The sequence below is a fragment of the Tupaia chinensis genome, unplaced genomic scaffold (genome assembly GCF_000334495.1).
Source record: "Tupaia chinensis unplaced genomic scaffold, TupChi_1.0 Scaffold000355_1, whole genome shotgun sequence".
Taxonomy (NCBI): Eukaryota; Metazoa; Chordata; class Mammalia; order Scandentia; family Tupaiidae; genus Tupaia; species Tupaia belangeri.
The window spans coordinates 1,523,857-1,541,141 of record NW_006159850.1 but is presented as its reverse complement, the minus strand read 5'-3'; the positions used below and the strand labels follow the sequence as shown (position 1 = coordinate 1,541,141).

Below are 17,285 nucleotides of genomic sequence, written 5' to 3'. Positions count from 1 at the left end.
GGGGGGGGGGGGGGGGCTGGAGAGGCTGCAGCGTTGGCATCTCCCAGACAGGCTCCTGGTGCACAGCCCGACAGCTCCCCAGGGAGCAGCACAGGCACAGGGAGTGGGGGCAGGTCCCTCAGGGCCGCACTGAAGGCAGAGTCCACGCTACCTTCAGCTGCCCCACGTGCCAGCGGTTCTTGGTGGCGTCGTAGAAGTACAGGTCATTGAAGAAGTCTCCCTCCAGGCTCTCGTCCTCTTCCTCATCACGGACCCCCCCAAAGAGCAGTGTCTGATGGTTCGGGGCCACAGCCACCGAAAAGCCAGACCTTGGGGTGGGCTTAGTCCCTGACGGGTTGATCCGTGTCCACACCCACTTGCCTGTTAAGAAAGACTCGGGTGAGGGGGAGAAGCATGCCAGGGACCAACTGGCAGCACGAAGGCGGTGGGCACAGCCCTGAGACCCCACCCCTCCAGCAGGAAATCACAGGCGGCGGCCATCACCCCTGGCACCCCCCCTCCGGAGGCCGCGTGCAGCCTGGTCAGCAGAGCCCTGCACCCGTCAGTGCGGGAGGGTCCCAGGCTGACAGCGTGTGCTTCCCCACAGAACTGAGACACTTCCCGGGCGGGAGGTCAGGCCCCGAGGGCAGGCCTGCTGAGGACCAAGCCCCAGTGTGCCCGAGCAGCCCGGGGGCACCGCAGGCCCTGTCTGAGTCAGGGCAGGAGCTCGGTACACGTGGGCGTCCTGCCAGCCCCAGGCAGCTGCAGGGCTCGTGGCCGGCCCATGCCCAGCCACGGGGAGGAGGGCAGACCGTGGGGTGGGCACAGCACCTTCTCGCCCCTCTTCCGGCCTCAGGAGGAACATGTCCGCGTGCTGGGTGCCCCTGTCCACGTCTTTCTTGACTCTCTGCAAAAGGAGTTGAGTGAGAACCACGGGGTCGCACTGCGGGCACAGCCCCCGTCCGGGGCACAGGGGTAGAGGGATGAGGCTGCCCCAAAGACAAGCCCCAACACACGGAGCCCAAACGGGCCTTCAGTCCTGATTCTGCAGCGCCCGACAGCACGGTACTAAGGACGGAGCGGGTGACCTGGACCACACTGGGGCAGCCCCGCCCTCTCAAATCGGAGCGCCCTGTGGCTCCTGTAGCCACCTGTCCCCCACGGCTGGGCTCTGCCAGAAACCGCCACCAGACTCCAGCCACCCCATCCCCTCCCCACCCTTCGAAGCACACGATCAGGCTTGGGCAGGAACAGAATCGCCGCTCAGCAGCAACCATGGCCCCGAAGCCGCACTTCTCCATGGTCCATGCGGTGACGTGCGAGGGTGGCTCTGGTGCCCTGGGCGCCTCCAGGCTGGGGCGGTGTCTCCACCTTCCCTCTCCTTGGGGCCCTTGGAGGTCAAGGGGGGTGGTCAGGTTTTAGGGGGCACCCTCCCTAGGGGCTAACTGGTCTTTCGTCACCAGACCAGGTGAGAGGCTTGGGAGACCCGGGAACACAGCCCCCTCCTGTCTCCTCCAGGACACACGCTGACTCCCGGGTGCTGACCCGTCCCCCCAAACACACTCTGTTGGTCCGTTTCTCACCCTGGGGCTACCACTCCCCCTTTCCGACCCTCCCTCTCCCTCTAGGAGGTCGGAAAGGGAGCACGCATGCTCACCCCAACGCGCCGACACGTGATGAGGAGGGCGAGGATGCCATGTGGGTCCCTGTGTCCTGCAGCCACTTCACTCACCCAGTGAAACTCCCTTCGACAGAGGGAGGCCGGGCCAGCTGGGCCAAACAGCCGCCACGCACTAGGGCCCCCCCAGACCCAGACAGGTCGTGCTGCAGCAGCAGGGCCACCATCCCCAGCAGGCGCCTAAGGAGGGAGGCGGGGAGGGCCACCCGGGCCAGAGGAGGCCGCTGCCCGCGGTCCGGACAGCACGGAGGCACCTGAAGGGCCGAGCGCTGTGCCACCTTTGCCACTCTGGGCAACAGGCCGCCTGCTCGACTCCCTGCATCCACTCCCACACACCGCTCGTGAGCCTAATCACTCATAATGCCAGCAAATCCCCACATCACAGCAATTCCAAATGCCAACGGCTTGGCGCAAGGGGCCGCCAAGCTAAGTGGATTCGGATTATCTGGTGTGGCTGCAGCGAAGTCCTGCAGCCGGCTGGGAGCAGCAGCTGGTGAGAATTGCGTGCCGACTTGATTAAAGTGGTCTCTGCCTAACAGGCTTACCCTTCCCAGCCCTCGTCCCACCGCCACCTGCCTGTCAACGAGGCTCCCCACGTCGGCCCCACCCAGAAACGAGAGGCTGCCCAGGAGACTCCCGTCCATGCTGGCCAGCTGCTGCAGGCTGACCCCACTCCCGGGGCCATGGGCGCCCGGCACTCGGGGGCTCAGGCCATGGGAGCCGGCTGAGACGCGGGTCACTGACGCACGCAGGCCGAGTGCCGGTGACTGCGAACCAGACCCAAGCTGCAAGAGCCACACACCTGGGACTGGCAGCTGTGTCATCCCTGCACTCGTCAGCACCTGCGGACACTTCCTGTCGGGTACTGGGCCTTGTGATCCAACTGCTAAAGAACCATGTGATACAAGTGACCTCCACCAACAAAGCAAGAATGGCTCAGGGCTGCCATGGGACCCACTACCTCCAGGGAGCCCTCCAGGCTTAATTGCTTGAAACCTCTGTGGCTACCCAAACTGAGCTACCGCTTGCTGACGCAGTGTCATTTCCTGGCCACATGACGGGCCTGCAGGACTGAACTGCTGAGGTGCTCTGTGCTCCCCGGTGCCGCAGAGAGGGGGCAGGAGGGAAGTCCAGCCCCCGTACCCCCTCCTGTGACACCTGCCTGTCGCCAGCTCCCAATAGTGGGGTTTCAACCACCTCCATCCGCTCATGGCAAGGGCCCGCACCATCAGGGCCAGCCCTCCCTCAGGCTTCTAGCGAGGACTCCCATGGTCAGGCCATGCCCACGCCCTCCCTGCCTCCCACCTGCCCCCTGCAGAGCCTGTGCCCGCGAGCACCCCCAAACTCGGGCAGTCCCCGCGGTGCCACCACGCCCCAGGAGGGGCTCAGCTCGCCTCCAAGCCACCCCTCAGTCCTCACGGTTCTGGCCTCCCCGAAGGCACTCTGCAGGTCCTCCCCCACACACCTCCGTCTCTGGAGGTCTTTCTGGGGCCCACGGCCCACGACACCCTCCCCCGCCCTCTCGTGACAGCACGCAGGTGTGGCCGCTCACGGTGCCTGCTGTCACCGCCCTTCGAGAGTGCACGTGGTCGGCCGACTGCACTCCTGGCCGGGAGGGCTCGAAGCCACACCTCGCAGGCACACTCGGGGACAGCACAAGACACGCCGAACTCGGCCGTAAAGAGCGAACCGAGGGCACCAGAGAGGCCGAGAAAACAGGTCCAGGTCACTCTCCTATGGCTGCACGGCCGCTAGCCGCGGGGGTACAAGGGCTAAGGGGCCGCGTCACAGTCAACCCACCGCAGGAAGGGGCCCGTAACCAGGCCTGGGGCAGTGCGGCGTCCTTCTGGCTTCCTCCAGACACATGAGGACGGCCTACGCAGGCCCAGGGAGCCTGATGACGAACGGGAGCCCCATCTGCAACACTGCTCGGCAGGGCGAGAAAAGCCAGGACGGTGTCGGACCGGAAAGGGCACGCACACACCTCGGTGACACCTCGGTAACACAAGCACAGAAAATCCAAGGGCAGTGCAGGGGAGTGCCCAGGTCGGTCGGCCTCCAGCAGGGCTGTGGGCAACAAGGCGACCCCACGGAGCCGCCGTGCTTCCGCGCAGCAGCACAGGCAGGGCTGCGACGTCACACAGTGAGCGCGCGTCTGTCAGTGCAGTCGGCAACGAGACGGGAGCGGAGCGCGAACCACATACGCTCCAGCAGTCCATGGTTCAAAGAAACCAGAGGAACCCGAACTGCGCGTGTATTTTGATGTTTTTTGTTAGGTTTTTGCTACGGGGCATAGTGAGAGGGAAAGTGAGAAATCTGCCCCTGGGAGGATGGCCATGTGGCCACCCCTTCTCTCCACTCCTGAGATTTTGGGCACAAGTTTTGAGCCACTGGGTCTGGTACTCACACCATGGCCAGCCACGTGGAGACCCAAGCTCCTTAACCACCACACCACGTGCTGGCCCCCAAACGAATATTCCTAATTCATTGATAAAATTTGTAAAATATAGTTGAAGCAGTTTCTAGAAGGAAATGTATAACCATAAATACACAGATTCAAAAAAATCTAAAATTGGCCCAACTTTGGGCCAGCAGGTGGTGTGGAGGCACTGGGACCCACAAGGCAAAGCAGAACAGTTCAAGTCCCAGACCTGGTGGCTTAGAAATCACACTGGAGAAAACTGTGATCACACCTCAGCAAACACCGAACCGCATGTGAACAACTGCGCATCGCTCATGCCAAGAACTCTGTAGAACAGACTAGCACAGACGGGAAAGACCAACAGCTAGCCCAGTTCTGATGGTGGGTCACTGAACGCCATGCCCTGGAGGCACGCACTGCCAGGGTCCTGGCCCTGGCTGCCCTGCCCGCAAAGCGGAGAAGCAGAGGAAGGACAGGCGACACGTCAGGAGCGGTTGGCCAGACCGCCACCAGCCCAAGATATGCCCACTCACAACATCAGATCCCATCCCCACTCCTCTGTGGGTTTAGAGCAGCCCTAATCGTAACTCCCATAAGGGTTTTTGTCTCCCCCCTTTTTCTAAAGAGGGGGTGCAGAAGCAGACATGCAGAGGCTGACTCCAACTACAGCCACCGCGCTCGCGCTGGGCCTGGGTGGCGATGCACGGCAGCGGGAGCGGAGCTCACACACGCGCAGCAGCAAGCTCCACACCCGGTGAGGAGACGCAGGCCGCTGGGGACAGCCCCCAACACGTGGGCAGGGCTAGGGGCCACGCGGGAGGTTAGGGCTCAGCTCTTAGGCCAGCTTGGACATGCGGGTGCACACACACCCATGACCCCAGCAGGCTGGGAGCACAGGGGTGAGGACAAGGGCATGACACTCCGCTGAGACCCTGCTGTATCTACCCCTCCCCCCCTTTTTAAAGAGATTTTTCACTATAGGGCGCATGCACTTGCCAGAGACACAGAGACTAAGAGACAGAAAGTAAAAAATCAGTGCCCGAGGGGAAGGCCATACCACAATTTCTTCCCTCCATTCTCCTCTCAGGATTTTGGGCACATGTGCACGGCATGACTTTTAAACTTCCGGGTCCGGGGCTCGGGGAGTCCAATGATGTAACCATTACACTATCTGCTGAGTCCTCCCTCTCTCAAAAGAAAAAAATAGTGGGCCCAGCAGGTGGCGTAATGGCTATGTTACTGGACTCCCACGTGGTCGACTGCTGTTCAAGTCTCGGACCCGGTGGCTTAAACTCACTCCGGGCGTGTGTGCGAGAGGAGAACAGAGGAGGGACTGTGGTGTGACTATCCCTCCTGGGGGGTGATTTCTTGCTTTCTATCTCTCTGTCTCTCTTTCTGGCAAGTACACATGTCCTATAGCAAAAACCTCTCCAAAAACAAACAAAGCAAAAGAGGGCCACTGGTAAAGGCGCTGGACTTCCACATGGCTGACCACAGGACGAGGCCTGGACCCAGTGGCTTGAAAAATGCCAGGCACGCGAGTGTGCATGGCCAAAATCCTGCCAGGAGGACAGAGAACAGACTGCAGCAAGGCCATTCCCCCGGCGAGTTCTCACCCCTCTTCTTCATGAGCTCACACACACTACGATCAAAACCTGAAGAAAAAATAAATAAAGAGCAAAATACAACACGTTTCGGGGAAGACGGCGGATCCCTGAGAAGTCCGCACACCCACCTCGGCAGTCATCAGAGAGACAGGACCAAAGCCCAGCGAGCGCGGCACGTCCCCCAGGAGGGCTGAAAGCAAAATCCCACACCAGCTCATGGGGCAGCCAGGGCAGCGCATGCTGATAAGACAGCTCAGGTGCAGACACTAGGGAGGTCTGACCGTCTGACCAAACAGGCACCTCCCAACGGCCCTGCCCAGGAGGCAGGGCTGGCACAGCTGGGGTCCCTTGAAGGACGACAAAGACCTGGACCACGGCACAGTGGCTCACAGGCTGGCTCAGCATCGGGAGGGCGGCCGGCACCCAGCGCACAGTGCACAGCTCGGCTGAGTCTCAGACATGCTCATTTAAGTCGGTCATCGAGGAAACACGGCGTCGCCCGGCGGCCAGCTTGGGCACATGGCAGCACTACGCCCCAAAGGCCATACGGAACGGCGCTGCCTCTGGGGAGGGCCTGGCTGGACGGGGGTCTGGGTGCCAGGGCAGCAGGCACACACTAGGCGTGAGCACATCACTGGGCACACTGACCTCGACCCGATGCACGCGCTTAGCCGAGCGGGCACGGGGTCTCCCTTCTCGGAACAGCAGCACCCACAAAGGGCAGTGGCAGAGCAGGAGGGGCAGGAGGGCTGCACGCAACCCAGCAAGCACAGTGAGAAGGGCGCGGGACCCAGGCGGAGCGTGGGAGGTTCGCCAGAAACCTATTAGCCACGTGTTTAAAACACTTGAAGGTGGGGCCAGCAGGTGGCAGGGTGGTTAAGGAGCTGGACTCCCACATGGCTGACCGTGGTTCGAGTCCCAGACCTGGTGGCTTGCTTTCTCACTTTCCTTCTCTCTCTCTGTCCACCCCTATCTAGCCAAATTAAAATAAGATAAATAGTTAAATAATTCTTTAAACAAAAAAGTCTTGAAGATAAAAATGACTTAAGAATGCCTACAAAGCTAACATTTCATACCCCTAAGATTCACAAAAACACAAGTCGGCAACATGTAGGGAGGGATGGGCCAGAGGAACCCTCATGAGCTACCGTGGAGTGTGCGTGAGTGGTGTCCTGGGTGGAGTTCCCCTGTGACAGTAACCCCCGTGGGCTCCCTCATGAATGGTGCCCTCCCTGGGGCTCCCCCCCATGAGTGTCACGAGGCTCTGGGCATGTGTCTGCAGACAGCAGCAGAGCGGAGAAGGGCGTCTCGCTACAGCCCGCGTGGTGGGACGGGGCGTGGCAGGTGCAGCGGAGTCCGAGTCGGGGACGACCGTAAACAGGTCACCCGCATGCAGAGGGACGTCACAGGCCTTCGCAAACCTTAGTCTGTTCACCTTAGGCCGTTTCTAACTCAGCGCAGAACCGTCTATGACGCTAACGTGTGACGTCCCTCGGAAGGTCTGCTGGGAAGAAACTGAGGGGAGAGAATCCGAGGCCCTCCGCCCCCCACGCCCAGGCCTCACCTGCTTCGAGTAGCCCCCATAGATGGCTATGCTGCCCTGCGGCGTGACGGACATCTGGCAGCCGGACCTGGGGGAGGGTCCGGTCCCTGACGGGGACAGCTTGCTCCACGTGTAGGTGTCCAGGTCGAAGGCGTACACGTCGTTGTAGTAGACATAGTCCCTGCCAGGAGGGCCCCACAGCTCGGTCAGCACCACAACAGCAGCGACAACGCAGATCAACACCCAGCAAACCACAGGGACACTTTCTGCCACCTTCACTAAGTCACCTGCACCCGCGGGGAGGACCGCGAGCACACGCGAGTCGGCGCACCTCCTAGTGACAGCATCGTACCCTTGCGAACGCTCACGCCGAGCTCCGAGGCTCGAGACTGGGAGGCGGGCAGTGGGTTGTCATGGCCTCGTCAGATCGGAAACGTCAGCAAGGCGAGAACCAGAGCCAGACCGGATCGGACGGAGGACAGTCCCGAAGGCGACTGAAGGAGTGCCTTCGAGGCTGGTGGTAGCGCTGGGACCCAGACGGCAGCACAGACAGCCGGGGGGACGGGGCTGCACCTCCACGGGACCTGGCCCCCTGCTCGGAGCCCCTGGGACTTGGGGCCGGAGGACTCAGATGCAGTGGGGGCCTGCGAAGGGGAACAAGGCTGTAGGCGGGGAGGCAGCAGCCTTGCTGGAGCTGTGAGGGAGTGCCCTGGAGGTGCACCGAGAAGCTGGTCCCGACGCGGGACTTCCACGGGACCACCATCCCAGAGCACAGCCACTCCCCAGCTCTGCAGACAGGACAGAGCGCAGCGCCTTGGAGAGACGATGGGGGGAGGCGCACGGTCGGCCTGGGTCCAGGCAACCGTGCCGTGCCCCCTGGTGACACAAGTCTGCCACTCCAAAGCATGGTGTACCCTCGCTGTGGTGGCCATGGCCAGCTACCAGCTGCCAGCTCTCACCCCGTGCCCCTGCCTCAAGGACGCCGCCGCTGGGACTGTGCAAGGAGGGAGCACCTGTGCGGGGAGCAGGGGCCTCCTCCACGCCACCAGGCCTCAGCGCAGGGCCCTACTCTGCGCGGCATGTCGGAAGCCTAGGGTTTAGGCCGGCCCGAGCTGTCTGACGCGGACACGGACAACTCTGCTCTAGCGCCTTCCTCTCCCCGTTTCTCCAGAACGCCTTCTGAGCTCCAAGCACAAAGAGAGTGTCAAAGCCCGTTCTGACTTTAAATTGGTTCCAATTTCAAACTGGGAACACCTCAATTCACTTCACATCCCATGAGCTGCGAGGGGAAGAGCTGCAGCCCCTCTGTCCGGCCCCCGCAGGTGCTGGGTCAGCCCACGGCACACCCGGGAGTCGGGTGTGTGCCGTGGACCACGCTGACCTGCTCACCAGAGGGTGAGGGTGAGCACTTTTATGTTTTATTTTTTTGGAGAGATTTTTTGCTATAGAGTGCACGCACTCACTGGAGAGACAGAAAGAGCCATACAATCCCTTCTCTGTTCTCCTCCTGGAATCTGGGGCATGCATGCACATGCGCCCAGTGTGAGTTTGAAGCCACTGAGTCCCGGACTTGAAGCAGTCGGCCATGTGGGAGTCCAGCAACGTGCGACCACGCCATTTGCTGGTCCCAGGTCCGTGTTTTCTGAAGGCCAGGCTCTCCCCACCACAGGCGGCATCAGCACACATGTACAGGGGGCAGACCTAGGGGGCAGAGCAGAGCTGGCACGGCAGTCCCTGCCAGAGAGCAAGCTGCCGACCCGGGCCTCAGCTGCGTGCCTGGGCCTCATCCAACAGGGTGACTGCCTGCCAGCGGCTTGGTCTCGGGCGGGCTGAGCAGACACACCTGGCAAGCCCGGCAGGCCAGGAGCAGAGCACCTGCATGGTCCGCGACCACTCCGAAGATAGGCAACTGCTCCACACTTCATTTGAACTGCACTCAAAATCCCCCGCCCTTGGAGAAAGCTCTCTAGATTTGGGTCTCCTTTTCCCAATTAATGAAATCAATGAAAAATCTTCTATTCGTGTATGAAAACCGAAACCTTAACTGAGTTGGAGCCGAGCAATGCAAGCTTCAACAGCCCCCAGGGGGTTCTGAAGCAGTCGGAGCTTGAGTCCTACTTCAGATCGGAGGGGCCACACCGTTCTCAAGCCTGGAGCAAGGCTTTACCGTGGGCCCTGTCCCACCGCGGGGTGTCCAGACGGGAAGCACAGGTCACTGGACGCAGCGAGGGCGCTGCAAGGCAGGCCTGCATTCGGCGGGCTCTGTGCAGGGCTGGCCCCGCCTGGTACACAGGGGGCCTTTTCCACACGTGCGAAGGTCTTACCAGAAAGACCCTGACCCTTACTGCTTCAAGAAGGAAACCAACCTTGTGCTCTCATGAAAGCCACCGAAAAGGATTAAGCGTCTCTTCCAGGCCACCATCCGATGTCCACTCCGACCCGAAGGACCTCCAGTTGCTCTGCATACAGAAGGAAAAAAAGCTAAAGAAGTCACTTGTTTCTATTTGCTTTAGGAAAACAAAAACAAAAACAGAAGGTTTTACACGATTTCTATTTCGTAAGGACTTTCTAAACGCCATTTAATTTGATCGGCAAGCCGAAAACCGTCTGGACAGTCTGGCTACTGCTATGAAACCATCTTCCGTAATAAAATAGGAGGGCATCTCCACGGTCTTAGAGCTTATAAAAACGTCTTAGGTAGAGGACCAGCAGATGGTTAATAGTTATGGCGCTGGACTCCCACAGAGTCAACTGGTTTGAGTCCCAACGTGGTAACTCACAGCTCACACTGGGCACATGTGTGGAATAGGAGAATGGCGGAGAAGAGGTTATGGCGTGGCCACATACCCCCCAGGAGGCGAATTTTCACCTTTTGTCTCTCCAGCGAACACAAGTGTCCCTGTAAGCAAAATCTCTCCCCCACAAAAAAACTGTCTTAAATAGAACATGATAAATTAGACCTCATCAAGATAAAATACACCACTAAAAAATAAAAAGGTTGGGGGCCAACAGGTTAAGGCAGTGGCATCCCACATGGCCGAATTCATGAATCAAGTCCCAGGCCCAGAAGCTTGAAAACCATGCCAGGCAGGTGTACACGGGCGCCCACAGTCCCCCGAGGGAGACGGAGGAAGGCACTGGGTGCTTTCCCGCTTGCTCTCCCCACCTGTAAGAAAAAAATCAGGTGATGGGAGGGAGCCCAGCCTGCCCATGAAAAACCTGTTTAAAAGCCAAGAAAGGGACTGAGTTCTCCAGACGGTGCCTGCACCAGGCCTGGCGCTGCGGTAACCGCAGTCGGCATTCTGCTATTCTGCTCTTCGGACCCCGCAGCAGGAACCTGACTCTGCTGGAGTGGGAGACAACATGGACGCGGGCACCGGGCACAGCCCACGAAGCGCAGGCTCAGGCCACCCTCCTGCTGCCACTCATGCTGCGCCTGCACCACGAGTCCCTACCAGCTCAGCACGAGACCTGGCCAGGAACCCTCCTCCAGCAACAGCAGACCAGCCTCCATCTTGGCTGAACCTCTTGTTTTTTTTGTAGAGATTTTCACTGTAGGGCATGTGCGCTCGCCAGACAGACAGAGAGAGACATAGAGACAGAAAGCGAGAAATCACCCCCAGGGGGGATGGTCACGCCGCAATCCCTTCTCCTCCATTCTCCTCTCGGGATCTTGGGCACGCACGCACATGCGCCCGGTTGGCTGAACCTCTTTACCTCTTCTTTCAGACCCAGTTGGCAGCCCTCTCCCCGTGGTGGCCATGAAGCCAGTGGACTAATGGCCAACTCCAGTTATGAGGAGTGGCTCTGAGTCAAAACCCCACCCTGTACCCACCCAGACTCCAGCAACACCTTCCCACTCAGTCTACCTGCACGCCACGGCTCCACCAAGCCACGCCAGCAAAGGCTACGCACTCCCTGGAGCACGCCCTGCCGCTGATTGAGGCAGTGGTCCCCCGCTGGGACAGCTGTGAGCAGCAAACGCAGCGCCGACAGGTCTCAGCTGCTAAAGACCCAAGGCCGACGGAGCAGATGAGGACTGAGGACCCTGCTGGTCCAGCCGTCAGCCCCAGGCAGCGCGGAGGACATGAGGGAGGGCTGCGGCCGCGTGGCGGGGCACCAGCGCATGACGAGCTGGGCTCATGAGCTGATGGCAGGGCGGGAGACAGAGGTGGGGAGGCAGACCATCGCCGAGACACACATGGACGAGGCTCAAATAAGGCACCTCCGAACCACAGGCACGCCGTTCGTGGGAGGTCTTCTGGCACACAGGACGCAGGGCTGAGCATAGGCCTCCACTCCAACTCCAGCCCTGCCTCCAGAGGCTGCAGCCCTCAGATGTGCCCAGGACCCAGACACGCGAGAGCTGCCGCACCCGGGCTCTGAAGCTGCATCTCACGAGGCTTCTTCGGCTGAGCAGAACAAGAATCGCCATGCAGAGTGGCCCCACGGACAGAGGCTCGGACGACAGGGGAGAGGGGAGAGCCGACAGCCGGCGTCTGCCTCGGCTGCCCACTCCGCTCTCGAGAGCCCCGGGGTAAAGGGCACCTCACAGCCTGGCAACAGCTCTCTGAAAGGCCGCATGCTCCGCTCGGAACGTATGCAACAGTTACAACAAGCTGCCTTTAGTGATGTTCCTGACTTAAGACAGCTGCCTCGGGGGCTGGGAGGTGGCGAGGTGGTTAAGTGCTGGCACTCCCACAAGCCCAATCAAGTTCGAGTCCCAGACCTGATGTACTTTCTCGCTTTCCCTCTCTCTCCATCTCTCCGGTTAAATTAAAACAAATGAATAAATAAAAGTAAATTAATGATTCTTTTAAAAAATTAATTATTCTTTAAAAAAAAAAAAAACACAAAAAAAACAACTACCTCAAGCATCAAGAGTGTCATGAGTCACCCGCGGCTGGTCTCATGCACTGTGGTGACAGGGCCACCACTACCGGGCTGCAGGAAGATGGCACGGGGCCACTCTGAGGCACCCGCGCCAACCGTGCAGCCCTGTTTCCTAGGAACAGACGCCTACGACACAGGTTACCGACCCTGCAAAGCCCAGACCGTCAGTGGCTCAGCGTGTCATGCAGGCAGAGCCCCTCACAGTAACCCACAGCGTGCCAGGGCCCCTGGACCAGCTCGACTCACACCGCTGTCCCCACCCCCGCCTGCACCCCGCGTGTGCAGCACACTCCTGGGCTGTCGGCACTGCGGGCCTCGAGCCTGGCCGGCCCGGCCTCTGCACCTGAAGGCTCACTGTCACGTCATCACAGCGTCTCCAGTGAGAGCCACTGCCCACTAGAAAGACCGAGGGTCTGAGGGCTCCACACGGTGGCCTGTCTCATCCAGAGGAACATGGCTCGTGGCTGGGGCAGAGGCAGGGTGACGACGGTTCACACGCCCTAAGAGGGTGAGGCTAACTGCTCTGCCTTTAAGCTGCCCTTCCATGGAGCGCCTTCTCTCAGGGGACTTAAACACCAACACGGTGTCTGTCTGTCCCACGAGACCTGCTGCACTGACCCCGAGACACATGGCACGTGTGCTCAGACGCCCGGCTGTGCGCCGACAGGCCCGAGCTGGCTCCCTGACAGGGCTGCCCAAGCTGCTCCGTCCCCCTCCCTCCAGCCCCACCACACCCCCGTCAGCAAACAGATCTCCAGGGGTCAGTTCCACCCAGAGCCAGCTGCCTCCGAGGGGGTGAGCGGCAGAGACACACCCAAACGCAACGAGGGGCATGGACAGGAAGGGAGAGATCACCCCCGTGGACCGGTCCCAGCAGGGCCCTCGCCAAGCCAGGAGGCCGGCAGCACCCAGAGGAAAGATGAGCAGATCGCCTGCACTCGGCGAGGCCGGCCCCGTCCCCGCAGCCGCCACTTACTTGACTTGCACCCAGGTCCTGGTGGTCAGGTGCAGGACCCAGAGGTCCCTGTAGTGGTAGAACTGCTCTCCGCTGGGAGCCGCAAACTCCCCTCCAAAGATCCACAGCTGTCCGCCGCCCTGAGGCACCACCACGGCCTGTGGAGAGAGGGGGGACAGTCAGGGCCCGGCCACTGGCGCCTAGGCCACCCGGTCTTCGCTGCACACAGACGCAGCCACCCCCACCCTCAACCCGTCTCCACCTGACTCTGCGAGGTTCCAGAAAAGACTCGGAGGGCACACTGTCCTCACTGAGAAACTCAAGCTACTCCGAGGTTGCAAAATGAACTTGCTCTTGTATTTTGGCACCTACGCCCACGAAGGTAGACAGTCACTTCAAATAAACCAACCCTAGTCACAGAGTATTTTCTTCTCTGCCAGAGGGCACGTGCGCTCGACAGGGAGGCAGAGGGAGAGGCTACACCAGGCTACAAGGCTGTTCTGTACGGAATACCCCTGAGAGAGCAGTCTGCCTCCCCTCGGTGACCCCGCCCCCAGGTGCTGAACCTGCCCTTACGTGTTACACAGGAAACTCAGAACCCCTAACACGGCCCTTACGAGTGAAACACACAGGCAGTGCGACACTCTGAAAATAGCCTTCCAGATGAAGACCTTCCCCGACAACTACTGCTCGTTAATGCACTAGGCCAGTAAGGACACATTGGCATATTTTTTAACCACCTAATTCTTTCTTACAAAAAATGCATCGAATTTCAGCCAGTTATGACTCGGGGAAACGGACAGCAAGCGAGCAGGCCTGACCCCCGCCCTTTCTTCCGCCTGCCCACCTTCCCGGGCCGTGGAAGAAGAGCTGTCTGCTCCTTCCCATTCTCCCCAGAGAAAAGCACCGAAGCCTCCACAATCATTGAGGCTCACAGACAACAGAAATGAGACCCCAGGGCCCGCACTCGGCAGGTGGCGTAGTGGTTAAGGTGCTGGACTCCCACGTGGCTGACCGGCAGTGCGACACTCTGAAAATAGCCTTCCAGATGAAGACCTTCCCCGACAACTACTGCTCGTTAATGCACTAGGCCAGTAAGGACACATTGGCATATTTTTTAACCACCTAATTCTTTCTTACAAAAAATGCATCGAATTTCAGCCAGTTATGACTCGGGGAAACGGACAGCAAGCGAGCAGGCCTGACCCCCGCCCTTTCTTCCGCCTGCCCACCTTCCCGGGCCGTGGAAGAAGAGCTGTCTGCTCCTTCCCATTCTCCCCAGAGAAAAGCACCGAAGCCTCCACAATCATTGAGGCTCACAGACAACAGAAATGAGACCCCAGGGCCCGCACTCGGCAGGTGGCGTAGTGGTTAAGGTGCTGGACTCCCACGTGGCTGACCACAGTTTGAGTCCCGGACCTGGTGGCTGGCTGTCACACCTTCCCTCTTGCTCTTTCTCTGTCGAATGCATGTGTGCTACAGCAAACAAAACACCAATAAAACAAATAGTAATTAGAAAAAGAAACAAGGCCCATTCACTTTCTCTCAGAGCTGCATTCATTTTTAAAAAAGCCAACTGAACTCTAGGATTACTGCTAGAGTAAGCGTCACCCATGGCTGCAGGACCCAGGAGAAAGCGATAAAGGGGGTGCCCCTACTGATTACAGACTGCCGTGCCCACTCATCAAACTGGCCCACAGTAAAACCTCCCACAGCCCAGAGCTAGGTGCAGAACTCAAACCCTGACGGCCTCCAGGCAGGAGACCTGATGACAGCGCCGTCTCCTGCCTCCCTGACTCCCCATGCCACTCCTCTTGTCCCATGGAGGTTGAGAGGCCAAAGGTTGCTAAATCCAGCCTGCGCGGGGCACGTCCATGAGAGAGCTGCCCACACTCTGCCCGAGTATTAAGCGCTGAACTGGAATCGTCAAGGCTCTCCCAACAGTGAGCTTTCAGGAGTGCAGGCGAGACCCTGATTAAAATGGAGTGAAATACGCGCAGCTGCGGCCCAGTGCCCGCCTCAGACTTGGGCAAGACCAGCCTGCTCCCGCCTGCTCCCTGCGCCCCCGAGGAGCATCCAGGAGACTGGGAGCCCTCGCCGCAAGAGGGACCTGGCCTGAGCCTGGAGGCCTGGCCGGAACCCACAGCTCCTGCCCCAAACCTGGAGCAGGAGCTGGCCTACTAAGATCGCGTGTCTGCCACGTGTGAGCATGGGCGACCTTACCTGGAAACCAGCAGGGAAGAGCACCCCCTTTACCCCAGGGAAGCCTCTGGTGCCGCGCCTACGTCTGTGGAGGCCACGTCAGCACAGACCAGCCCTGCCCTCGGGCCCACCTTCAGCTCAGGGGCCACTTCTCAGCAGAGGGTCAGAACAAGGGGACAAATACGGCCAGGCACTGTTTGAAGGGCCATGGCAGCTTGACATGAGGAGCCTTCCCACGCTGGGAGCCCACACTCAGCCAGCTCTATCCCGGAGTGAGCTGACCATCCTCAGGACCTCTGCATGGTGAGTACAGGACAAGGTGCCCACTGTCCCGGAGCTCAGGGGACAGTCAGGACCAGGCTGTGTGAACAGAACCGAGCTGCTCTGTGTCCCTCCACGTGCCTCGGCTCATTCGGAAACCACTGTCGCTCCTGTCTGTGCCTCTCCCAGACACCGTTCTTCCATTGCCACCATCCAGCCCAGGCCTTGGGCCCCAGGACTTCTCACCCAGAGAGGGGGCGGGCGTCAGGGCCAGCGTCTGGGTCCAGGAGCAGCAACCCCAACATGGAGCAGACTCCAGGCTCCTTGCTCACCCCCTCACAGGGTGGCACAGAGGTGCTGAGCTTAGCGAGGAGGGCAGGTCGGAAACGGCAGGGCTGGACGACCCGCACCAGGCGGCCCGTGCCGGGCACACAGTGGTCCCCGACTCTCACACCGGGGGAGAAGGTCGCGTCTGCTGACAGTACCTGGTGAGCGCATCGCCTCGGAGGAGGTCCGGGGATGTCGACCCGCGTCCACGTGTCCCTCCTGACGTTGTACACGTAGAGCTCATTGTACAGCAACGTCTGTGCGAAGAGGACACCACTGCCCTAAGTGACACACCCCCAGGCAGGTGACATCTCATCGTCAGAACCCCCGGGAAACTGGCTCCCCAGGCAATGGCGTCCACCATGAAGGCTGTGTGGCCCCCCCGGGGCCCTCAGGGGACCACACAGGTAAGTGCCCACCATGCCTATTAACCCGTAGGTCCTGAGAGCCTTTGCCGCTCAGTAAGATCCATCGCCCTCAGGCCAGCAAGGGCCCACAGAGCTGACAAGTTTGAATCCCAGCCTCAGCAGCTTAAAAACCACATGGTGCAATAAATAAATATATAAATAAAAAATCAGCAGTCGGCATAATGGCTATGTCGCTGGACTCCTATGTAGTTGACCTCAGTTCGCGTCCCGGACCCGGTGGCTTAAACTCAACACTGGGCGCATGTGCATGCGTGCCCAAGATCCTGAGAGGAGAATGGAGGAGAAGGGATTGTGGTGTGGCCATCCCCCTTGGGGGGTGATTTCTCGGCTTTCTGTCTGTCTCTCTGTCTTTCTGGTGAGCACATGGGCCCTACAGCAAAAACCTCTCAAAAAAAAAAAAAAAAAAAAAACCATAAAAAAAAAAAAAAAAAAAAAAAAGAAACACGTGGCATCCAAGTCTCAACAGGATGGAGGAGTAGGGAGGGGAGTCCGTGTGGCCCCCGGGGATGCTTTTGTCACAGCCCTCCCCACCACGAGCGCTTGTGCTCTCTGCAAAAAAAAAAAAAGGATTCATCATTTCCTAATTCAAGTACAGTTTTTAAGTCTGTAAGAATTCCCAGGAGATGGAAGAGGGAGTCACAGGGCTCCTGGCAGGCTGGGGGGTTAGGACTCAGGCTTCATAACCGTTTCACACACGAGGACACCTCGAATGGTTTGTGAAAACCAAGTTAAAGCACGAGTTTACTCTGGTGGAAAAGTTTTGAAAACCGCAGTGATTCTCAACAGGTACATTGTCCATGAACTTTTGAAAACCCCGGACACAGTTCTCCTCGGCCTGCTGAAAAATAAACGGAGCCCTACGACTTCCCAGCCCACCCCACTCGGACCTTTGAAGACCACGTGTGGCCCGAGAGCCCGCAGCGAGGGGGCAACACGCACGCACATGTGCAGCGGCAGCCGGTGCGCCTCCCGCAGGCGGCGGGGGGGGGC

General features: G+C 59.6%; 1 protein-coding gene across 1 annotated transcript in view; it reads right to left on the bottom strand.

Annotated features, from left to right (window-relative positions):
- KLHDC4 (kelch domain containing 4) overlaps window positions 1-17,285 on the bottom strand; it is a gene marked incomplete at its 5' end in the record, with an annotated part of 25,342 nt that overhangs the window by 3,876 nt on the left and 4,181 nt on the right. The window contains 6 exon segments of the mRNA XM_014589361.1: window positions 152-360; window positions 811-886; window positions 7,251-7,410; window positions 9,596-9,688; window positions 13,099-13,235; window positions 16,026-16,124. Coding sequence (XP_014444847.1) covers window positions 152-360; window positions 811-886; window positions 7,251-7,410; window positions 9,596-9,688; window positions 13,099-13,235; window positions 16,026-16,124 — 774 coding nt within the window.